The sequence below is a fragment of the Camelina sativa genome, chromosome 17 (genome assembly GCF_000633955.1).
Source record: "Camelina sativa cultivar DH55 chromosome 17, Cs, whole genome shotgun sequence".
In the NCBI taxonomy this organism is placed as follows: domain Eukaryota; kingdom Viridiplantae; phylum Streptophyta; class Magnoliopsida; order Brassicales; family Brassicaceae; genus Camelina; species Camelina sativa.
The window spans coordinates 12,718,649-12,729,082 of NC_025701.1; the positions used below are offsets into that span (position 1 = coordinate 12,718,649).

The 10,434-nt window shown below is 37.3% G+C and overlaps 2 protein-coding genes across 3 annotated transcripts; one reads left to right on the forward strand and one right to left on the reverse strand.

The window, feature by feature from the left end:
• Positions 2,093-7,499, forward strand: LOC104756919 (chaperonin 60 subunit beta 4, chloroplastic-like). Of its 2 annotated transcripts, none has more exons than XM_010479577.1 (14): positions 2,093-4,126; positions 4,204-4,329; positions 4,423-4,560; positions 4,646-4,741; positions 4,834-5,076; positions 5,169-5,403; positions 5,486-5,655; positions 5,759-5,836; positions 5,906-5,977; positions 6,054-6,158; positions 6,263-6,355; positions 6,454-6,546; positions 6,644-7,298; positions 7,374-7,499. In XM_010479577.1, exons 1-13 carry the CDS (start codon positions 3,971-3,973, stop codon positions 6,860-6,862), a joined length of 1,824 nt encoding a protein of 607 aa, XP_010477879.1. In that variant the 5' UTR covers positions 2,093-3,970; the 3' UTR covers positions 6,863-7,298; positions 7,374-7,499. The 2 variants fall into 2 exon arrangements, with proteins under 2 accessions (XP_010477879.1, XP_010477881.1); XM_010479579.1 differs by having other exon boundaries at positions 4,003-4,126; positions 4,208-4,329.
• Positions 7,389-8,267, reverse strand: LOC104756917 (uncharacterized N-acetyltransferase ycf52-like). Its single transcript, XM_010479576.2, has one exon. It carries the CDS (start codon positions 8,097-8,099, stop codon positions 7,509-7,511), a length of 591 nt encoding a protein of 196 aa, XP_010477878.1. The 5' UTR covers positions 8,100-8,267; the 3' UTR covers positions 7,389-7,508.

The following is a 10,434-nucleotide window of genomic DNA, read 5'->3' on the forward strand; positions in this document are numbered from 1 at the left end:
GTACTATATATAAATAAGAAATGTATTAATTAGTATTTGGTTAAGATCCAGGTGCATTATTTTTGTTGGATTGTTGGTTTTAATGTTGTCCTCTTCAAAATATCAACGTTCTTGTCGTCCATTTAAAACTATTTAACAATCTTAATAAATTTATATTGAATCACAATTAAATCTGTCCATTGATCTGGCGCCTCTCGAACATTGTCAGCTATGCTAATACTTCAAAGTTAAATATTTTCATAGTTCTACATTAAAAATTTGAATAGGTAGTCAAAACTCAAAAGACACATTCTTCTATAACTTTTCTTGATTAGACAAAAACCTGACGCAATTAATTTGACTTATTAACCTAAATAACACTATTTTATCTAAAGAAGCTTTTCATAAACTTTCAATAAACAATTATTGTAGTTGTTGTAATATATAGATAAACTGTTTCATATCTATTACGACCATTCAAACCTAAATCGGTAAAAATAAGTACAAATCAAACAGCATACATGTTTAGTCGACATGACCAATCTTCAAAAATTGGCCATCTATAATTGTATGTTGGTTTTGGTCTTTGTATGCCGGTGATCCTTAATACAAGTAACAAGTGCCTTGCCTAGTACTACTACATAGTACTTATNATTGTTTCAGTAGGTCCATTTAATTTTTCTTAATAAAGTTGGGGGCTCTGCCCCCGTGTTTCACCCAAAAAAAAATCGATCTAAGAGATTTTTGTTGGGTTGAAATTCTAAAAGATTAAATCTGTATCTTTTTATTTGTACCGATAGATAGATTAGGTCATTAGATACTGTATATGGGATAGACCGAATGGTGTAATGGGCCCAGTGCCGGCCCGGACCGCATGAGAGAGAGCTTATGGAAAGGCTCACTGGATGATATCACACGTACGTACGTTGCAAGAGAAATATCGATGTTCAAACAGCTTCTTGTCTAGCCGACATGTTATCCCGACTCTTCTTGTACATCTCTTCGCCACCACCTCCGTATGTCTATAAGTCGCCACAGCCAACCGAATATTTTTAAAAATTATATTTTCGTCTTTCGTGTAGCTATCAGCCATCATCGTATTCATGAAAAAAAAAAAAAATTCCTTTCTATATACTACGTACGTACTATATATAAATAAGAAATGTATTAATTAGTATTTGGTTAAGATCCAGGTGCATTATTTTTGTTGGATTGTTGGTTTTAATGTTGTCCTCTTCAAAATATCAACGTTCTTGTCGTCCATTTAAAACTATTTAACAATCTTAATAAATTTATATTGAATCACAATTAAATCTGTCCATTGATCTGGCGCCTCTCGAACATTGTCAGCTATGCTAATACTTCAAAGTTAAATATTTTCATAGTTCTACATTAAAAATTTGAATAGGTAGTCAAAACTCAAAAGACACATTCTTCTATAACTTTTCTTGATTAGACAAAAACCTGACGCAATTAATTTGACTTATTAACCTAAATAACACTATTTTATCTAAAGAAGCTTTTCATAAACTTTCAATAAACAATTATTGTAGTTGTTGTAATATATAGATAAACTGTTTCATATCTATTACGACCATTCAAACCTAAATCGGTAAAAATAAGTACAAATCAAACAGCATACATGTTTAGTCGACATGACCAATCTTCAAAAATTGGCCATCTATAATTGTATGTTGGTTTTGGTCTTTGTATGCCGGTGATCCTTAATACAAGTAACAAGTGCCTTGCCTAGTACTACTACATAGTACTTATCACGAACTAAAAGTCAAAGGATCAACAAAACTGATCCATTCTCATCAAGAGATATAGGATTTGTCAATTTTATTCATACCCCATAAATATTTTGTAATTGGACTCAGCCCAAAAGTAACATACCTACACGTACGGCCCTTCAATTTTTCTTGAACCTTAACAATAAACGACATGTAGTTAATTAATTAAATGACAAAACGACAGAAACAATGTAATAAACCAACCATTAAAAAGAAAAAAAAAAAAAAAACCCGACCCGGTTCTTAACCTAAACCCAAGTTGTTGTCTTCTTATAAATTGCTTCCATGAACCCCTAATCCAACACAGCCGTCAACTACAATATCATTCATCGTTCATCGATTTATTCATTAGGATCGTAGAAGAAAGTTTTTTTTATGTATGGGTTTTTGCTCCACTTCTCTTCTGTTGAAGAAAGGTTGGACCTTTTTTTTGATTGTTTGTTTATTGAAATAGTAGTTAGTGTGTAAGCACCGTATAGCCCCTTGCATCTTCGAGTTTTTATAGATGCAAGGAACAAATTCGAGAAAAGGGTACTCAATTGGTGCAATATATTGGCGTTTACGTTTCCTTGTTGTTGGGGATGTTCAGTAGTTGAGCTTCTCAGAAATGCGCATTGGCCAATAAGTAGAATTACTTTTTAGTGCTGTTAGTTTATTTAAAATTCGTTACATAGTGTTTGTTGATTGGATTTGGAAGGGAACAGAGCATGATGATGAGAAAATTAGCCTCTGAATTCATAATTCATGTTGATATAATTATTATACAACCTTCAAAGTTCTCTGAATTGCTCTGTTTCCTATATTTTTTTCGATACGTTTTTGTTTTGCGTTCAATTGAGTTGTTTGTTGTTTTTCCTGAGAATGATTCAAGTTTGATCAGCACCTAAGAAAATCATAGTCTGTTTTAACAGATATAATGTTTCAGACTACACGAGCATGGTGCTATATGAAGTTTCTTCTATGAGTTTTTATCATGCCATATTTAGCAGTCTGCTTTGATATATGGCTTTAGCTTTTGAAGATATATTTGTTTGTTTTTGGTAATTTAACTCTGTATGAAGCCGATTGAATCTCTTGTTCTATAGTACAATGTAGTTGAATCTAAAAGTTATGTGGTAGTTGATATGTTACGTTAATAAATGAGCACAATCGAGATGGAAGAGTAGTGCACAAACAAAGATGCCTTGAATTTGACATTGTATTTAAAGACCCATTGTTTTAGACCCAGAGAATAAAAACGCATGATCAAGAGATGGCCAATGGCTATATTGATTCTTTTTGGGGATGTAGTCAAGAGACCCTACTGAATTGTGAAGGGTGCTCTAAAGTCAGTGATTTGTGTCGTGTAGTATTAGTTTCCAGGGAGGATTGGTTTGGAACTGGATCTGTCATGGCTGAGAGGTTGAGTATTAGTATTAGATTCAAAGAGTATTGGTTTGGTTTGGAATTGTATCTGTCATGCCTGAGAGTCGAAGTATGATTTGGTTTTGATACGTGTAGCTATCTTTCTGCAGTATAGATTAGGTTGGAAAAAAAACAAGCTTTAGTGCTGTTCACATGATACAGTTTAGCTTTCTGATTAGGTGAAAGTGCTGCAGCATTGGGATAGAGAAGATAGACATAGCCTTGAGATAGTTCTGGATGTAATCAATGGTTATCGATTTGTTGAAATGACGCTGGTTCTGCACAGAAATGAGGTTGCTAGTAGCTGGGGATCCAAGCTGAATGTTGTAACCGGTGCTTGAGATCCTTGGTTTGGCTGAGTGATACGGAAGAAGAAGAAGAAGAAGAAGAAGATGTGCTTTATTAATCAGATGATTTGAATGGCTAGAGAAAAAATGTAGTGGACTAGTTTTGAATTCAGATTGAAGTGGTATTCGATAAAGACTATATCGTGACTACTGTTATCTATTGGATACTATAAAACATTCATTCAAACCAATATTCTTTGAAACATTTGCAAGTGAAACCAAGACATGCTACTAATGTACCTTTAGTTACATGAAAAATTTGTGTGCTGTGAGTATTGGTTTCGTTCCTCTGTTGGGCCCTAACCAACAAAATTTTGTTACTACGACTGGTCCAACACCAAAATCCAAAAGGATACGAAGAGATATGACATCTTTTTCCCACCTTATAATTTTGTTACTCACAGAAACTGATACTTCTTTTTGTGGTCCTTGCTCGGTTCAACTGCAATGGCTTCCTCCCAAGCTGCACTCTCTGCGTTGCCTCTTGCTGATCGAAATTTCCGTAAAAAGCCTTCTTCGTCTTCAAATTTCGTCTTTAGAGCAAGAGCTGCTGCAAAACAAGTTCACTTTAACCGTGATGGCTCTGTCACCAAGAAGCTTCAGGTTTTCTCGTTCTTATCTTATCTCGGAGTCTTTTATATATAGGATTTCGTTTTCTTATGGGGAAAATGGTGGTGAAGGCAGGTGCAGATATGGTGGCTAAGCTATTGGGCGTGACATTGGGTCCTAAGGGACGAAACGTGGTGTTGCCGAACAAGTACGGACCTCCCAAGATCGTCAATGACGGTGAAACAGTTCTCAAAGAGGTTTCTCATTTCCTTGTATTTCTTCTGCTTCACTTTCTTGATGAAATGCCAAAACCATGATTAGCTTATTTTTAAATTTATTGTGTGGTGTAGATTGAATTAGAGGACCCTTTAGAGAATGTTGGAGTGAAACTTGTGAGACAAGCGGGTGCTAAGACTAATGACCTTGCTGGTGATGGTTCCACTACATCTATAATTCTTGCTCATGGCCTTATTACTGAAGGTATTAAGGTATACATAATTCCCATTATGACCAATTGGATCATCTGTGACCACTTGTGAACCCATCTCATCTCATCTCATACCTTGTCTTTAGGTGGTTTCTGCTGGAATAAATCCTATTCAAGTTGCCCGCGGTATTGAGAAAACCGCAAAAGCTCTTGTTTTAGAGCTCAAGTCAATGTCCAGAGAGGTGAAAGATTCATGCCTTTTAAACCTTGAGAGTACTGAATGAGAATGGAGCTAGCTTTAATAGAGCAAAACCGCGAACCTTGTGTTTTGCAGATTGAAGATCATGAGCTTGCTGATGTTGCAGCAGTTAGTGCGGGGAATGACTACGAAGTGGGAAACATGATTTCCAATGCTTTTCAACAAGTAGGGAGGGCTGCTGTAGTAACAATAGAGAAAGGAAGATACCTTGTGAACAATCTTGAGATTGTGGAAGGAATGCAGTTTAATCGTGGTTATTTATCGCAATACTTTGTCACTGATCGAAGGAAGAGGGAAGCTGAATTCCATGACTGCAAGGTCTGAACCAAACTTTATCAGTTTTTTTTGTTCTTTCTGGTTTGCTTGGAATACCAGTGGCTAAGACTTTACCCTGCACTGTTTTGTTGTAGCTGCTTTTGGTTGACAAGAAAATAACAAATCCAAAAGATATGTTCAAGATATTGGATGCTGCTGTTAAAGAGGAGTTTCCAGTTCTTATAGTTGCCGAAGATATCGAACAAGACGCTCTTGCTCCTGTTATTAGGAACAAACTAAAAGGTAACTTGAAGGTTGCAGCCATTAAAGCTCCTGCCTTTGGAGAGCGCAAGAGTCACTGCTTAGATGATCTTGCAATCTTTACTGGAGGTATTCAAGCTCCATATTCACAGAAGGCATAGCTTGTTTCTTAGTGTTAGTACTGAATCATTCGGTTATTCTGTCTGCGTAGCTACCGTGATCAGAGATGAGATGGGACTGAGCTTAGAAAAGGCTGGAAAGGAGGTCTTAGGAACAGCAAAAAGGGTTCTTGTTACTAAAGATTCAACACTGATTGTTACAAATGGAGACACCCAGAAAGCAGTTGACGAAAGGGTTTCTCAGATTAAAAATCTTATCCAGGTCCTTCTATCGTCCATGTCTTACTCATTTTGTTAACCAAATGACATCTTCCAAGGCAATATAACCAGAACCTGTTTTCATATGATCTTTATGTGTAACTCAGAACACCGAGGAGAGTTTTCAGAAGAAGATCCTCAATGAAAGAGTAGCGAGATTATCTGGTGGAATTGCAATAATCCAGGTGAATTTGTAAAGCACTGATACCAAAAAAACAATCTGATCATGTTGAACTAACTTCAAAAGGCCTTAGGTAGGTGCACAGACACAAGTTGAGTTGAAGGATAAACAGCTAAAAGTTGAAGATGCCCTGAATGCAACTAAGGTAACTCCAGTCAAACCATGTGATTCCCATGGTTCAGAAATTGTGAGTCCAAGAAACCTGATCTCTCAGAATTTAGTCAGCAATTGAAGAAGGGATTGTAGTTGGTGGTGGTTGCGCCCTCTTGCGACTGGCTTCAAAAGTGGACAAAATCAAAGATACCCTTGACAACTCGGAACAGAAGGTACTTGGTTTTTAGTCCATGGAAGTGGAACATCACGATATAGCTATCAGCATTTCTTAAACATCCCAAAAGATGTGATATTTTTCTTGCAACATTATATGCAGATTGGAGCTGAAATATTCAAGAAAGCGTTGAGCTACCCCATAAGACTCATAGCCAAAAACGCAGGCACAAATGGAAATATCGTCATAGAAAAGGTAATGTCAGCTATCTAGAACCAACCCTAACTTCCAATAACTAACTCTGAACTCTAGAACAAACCCTAACTTCCAATAACTAACTCTGAACTATGCAGGTGTTATCGAACAAAAACACTATGTACGGTTACAATGCTGCAAAGAATCAATATGAAGATCTGATGTTGGCTGGTATAATCGATCCAACCAAGGTAATAACATAACTAAGTAATACACTCTATTGACCTCTGTTTGATGTATGTTTCAGCTTCTCATTTAGCTTTTTGTCTGGAAACTGAAACCACACAGGTTGTAAGATGTTGCTTGGAACACGCTGCATCAGTGGCTCAAACCTTTCTGACATCGGATTGTGTTGTAGTTGAGATCAAAGAAATCAAACCCAGACCAATCATTAATCCACCATTGCCTACTTCTCCTCCAGCTACCTCCTCCATGTTCCCTGACAGAAAACTGCCAAGATTTCCTCAAATTACGCCAAGAACTCGAAGCCACTTTCCAAGAAAGTAGGAAACAGTCGTAGAAAACTGTCTTTACTTTAGAAAAATACATTAACATGGGAAGTCACATACTCACATTTAATGTTATCTCCAAACATTACTCAACGTGTATATATATCTATCTGTGTACGTATATGTATACACGAGGGTGCTCTGATATTGCGCTAAATGTCATAAGCTCTGGTCATCTCATAAACGTGTCAATGCGAGGCTTTCACTTTCTTCATTGAATCATTTGTAACTTTATCCTCTAAACAACGTAAGCTGATAAAACTTCAATAGAAAAGACGAAGATGATGCTCATAAGCTTGCAGACGGCAATGGATCTGATCGTCGCCGGAATCTCTCTGATGGTCGGATTAGGGTTCTTCGCTCTCATCGCTTCAATCCTCTGCTCCGTCGCCTTCTTCCACCATGCCAAAGCCGCTTCTTCTTGACCATCAAAAGTAATAGCAACTTCCTCAAAATCAAATCTTTAACAATTGTTTCAAAGAATCTAACTTTTTTTGAGTTCTCTGCAGAATCCGTAGAGAGAATTGAACAAACTAAGGAAGACGAAGAGCTCAAGCTTGTACAACAACAAAGTGTAGTTTAAAAGACGTTGTAATCTGTAGAATTTACGAAATTAAAATTTATAAAGTTTCCAACTTTTTATTTCATTTCTTGTTTCTCTGTTTGCGTATAAAAACCATTCCTTTGATCCCATCCGGGTCAGAGACGAACCCAAGCGGGCGATAAAACCCGAGAACTCGGGGCTCCGAATACAAAGCAATGTTACAGATCCCTTTTGCTTGCAAATCCTCAATCAACCGCTCCATCACCGCCTTCCCAAGTCCACAGCTTTGAAACGAAGGATCAACCACCACATCCCATATGATCGCATTGAATACTCCGTCACCCGTCGCTCTCCCAAACGCCACAGGCCGCCGAGTTTTCTCGTATTCCACCCATAGTAACGCGTCTGTGTGCTCCAGCGCCACCTCGATCTTTGCCGTGTCCCGTCGTGGGAAACCTACGGCTACAAAGACTGAATTCAGCTGATCTAGGTTTAGTCCTTCCGGGGTACGACGGAGGAGAAAGCCTCTTGACTTGAGATCTTCGTCGCTGATTGAGTAGCTTGGTGGCTTTCGTTGCATTGCAGCTGGAAACGCTGCTTGTGATGATTGTGTGACTGAGTTTTGTGGGTTTAAGTTGGACTTTAACCGGAGAGAAGCTGGAGGAGTGGAGATTGTGCCTCGGAGAAGCATGGTATACACTATTTCTTGTTAAAGTATCGATTTTTTTTTTGCTTCGAATTGATGAAACCAGACAAAAGAGATGAGTTTTTTTGCTTCTTCTTCCCTGAATTGGGATAAAGTGTGTGTTTCGTGTGTGGCTGTGGATGGATAGACGGAGAACGTTATTAGCTTTTCTGTTTTTTTAGGAAATAAAATAAATGAGTACGAAGAAACTCGTGGCTGTCAGAGATTATTGTCGTTTGGTAGTTGAGAGTTAAAGAGATACTCTTTTGGCGGGTGATAGAGCAGCTTCAAACGGATCCAGAAATGGAGAGAACAAATCTTTAGTTACAATTTATTTTGTGTTTTTGCTTCGGTGATGCTTCTCCTTATTGTATGATGTCTTAGTTCTTAATAATAATTCTTGTGGTTAGTCAAGATTTGATCACTGGGTGTGATGCAAACAAGCTGTTAATGATTGTTCTTGTGCTGTTTTGTGTTTACCAAGTTTATAATAGGTCTCTGGCATATGATCCGCAGAGGATGAGTGATTCTTTTCTTTATGTTTTGCTGCATTCTTTCTTGCTTAGCAAAGACTTTTAGAGCCACAGAGCATTTAAGTTTCTCATGAATGGTATTCATTTTTCTTGATTTTGGAGCTTCCATTGCTTTGTTTCTCGTATCTATCTGCATATTCAAAGATGGTTTTAAGTGGTAGATTGTACAAGTTCTGATTGATAACTGAGTTTGTTTGTTATTTTGGAAATTGAAACTATCATCTGATAAATATATCACGCTTATTTTATGGTGTTGTCCTCATTATTATAAAATTCAAAAGCAACCAAAACTAGAAATATACAGTGACAGTGGCATATGGCTAGTCCAAGACCTTGATGCATTACAGCTTCCTCTAACTCCCGAACGTGCACATCTTCATTTCCATTTTTACTGCTTCTTTCTTCAGCTCTGCACCTTATTTTACTACATATTAGCAGTTGATGTTTATGTTCTGCTTTTGGTATTCAGCAGTGTCCATCAAAGAGCTGTGCAAACCACGTTCTCTGTATGTTAGAATCCATTAATGTTCATCTGTTGGAGGACTCCAGGGAAAATGCCTGGACAGCAGAAGCCTTCTATAGGACTAGAAAATCGTTGGTCTTTTTCAAGATTGATGGCGTAGGAGGTAGCCTTATAAGAGGGAGAAACGAAAGCGTAAAGCCTGCTATTTTCTTAACCTTCCAGGTTCGTGATGCTTTGGTCTTTTCCAACAGTTTTTTAAACTTTTCAAGTGGTCAGAATTATATTCTTAGGTTCTCCATGTAACATTAAGATCTGAAACTGAGTGAGGCTAAACCTGGTAATTTTCTCTATTTGAAGATTTTGTTCTTTGATCATTATAATTCAGAAATGGAGGAATTTTGGGAATGCTTTTTATTCGTTTTGCTGGTTGGATGTCAGATAGCTTCTCTTGTGATCCTGGAACCTTTCATTAGTTATTGACTCGGTTTCTTGGAGACATGACATTTATTAAAAATCTTACACTTCAAGTTTTGTTTTCTAATGGTACTGTTTTGCAAGGCAATTATAATTGGTGGTTGTTTGTTGTACCAAGATACTGTTGCCTCATCTTTGGTTGTCCAAATGCTTTTACTAATCGTTTTTGATGTCATTGTCGAATCGAAATGGAACGTGCACATGCTATTGTTGACAAATGCTGGTTCTTCGCCTTTACTCGTTAACTCGTCTGGTCCTTCAATCTTCCTGAAGGTGAAATTCGTAGACCAAGTTCAGTGATTTATGAATTTCTCAAGCAACATTCTCTCATGTATCTCACGTTTTGTGGGTCATATAATTAGGTTGGGACGGCCCATCTTTCGTTTTCTGTCTATCTGTTTACTGCTCCTACGTGCATTATGATGGACTGGAGATTACAAAAGTCGAAAGCGACCTGAGAATAACATCAACGTGAGGGTCTTCCTCTTCTGGAAAGTTGCCAGCTATTTTCTTCTCTGTTCCCATTTATTGTGCCTCATTAAGCTTAATACTTTTCAATTACAATCTGGAGCTCAATTGATATATTCATCATCTTTTTGTTTTCCAGGATCAAACCGCATCTTGTTATATCAAGGGCTGATAAAGCTATCAGTTGAATTTCTCTAGTAAGGATTTATCTGTATCTCCAACTATAATTTTCAGGCACCGTACTTTATCTTGAGCTACTATAAGATAGCATGCCATGTAAGGTTAACTTTCTCTGATGGATAATACTGTTACAAAATTTCACCATTTCCTAAACTGTTCTTGGAGCTACTATAGGTGCAATTATTATTGCTCTCGTGATAGCTAATATGCCATGTTTGTTTAA

Excerpts from the sequence above, each read along its gene's own strand:
- LOC104756919 (XM_010479577.1), top strand. The coding sequence starts at position 3,971 with ATGGCTTCCTCCCAAGCTGCACTCTCTGCGTTGCCTCTTGCTGATCGA. Across the intron at positions 4,561-4,645 it reads TTATTACTGAAGGTATTAAG|GTGGTTTCTGCTGGAATAAA; the intron begins GTATACATAATT and ends CCTTGTCTTTAG. Across the intron at positions 5,656-5,758 it reads AGATTAAAAATCTTATCCAG|AACACCGAGGAGAGTTTTCA; the intron begins GTCCTTCTATCG and ends TGTGTAACTCAG.
- LOC104756917 (XM_010479576.2), bottom strand. The coding sequence starts at position 8,099 with ATGCTTCTCCGAGGCACAATCTCCACTCCTCCAGCTTCTCTCCGGTTA.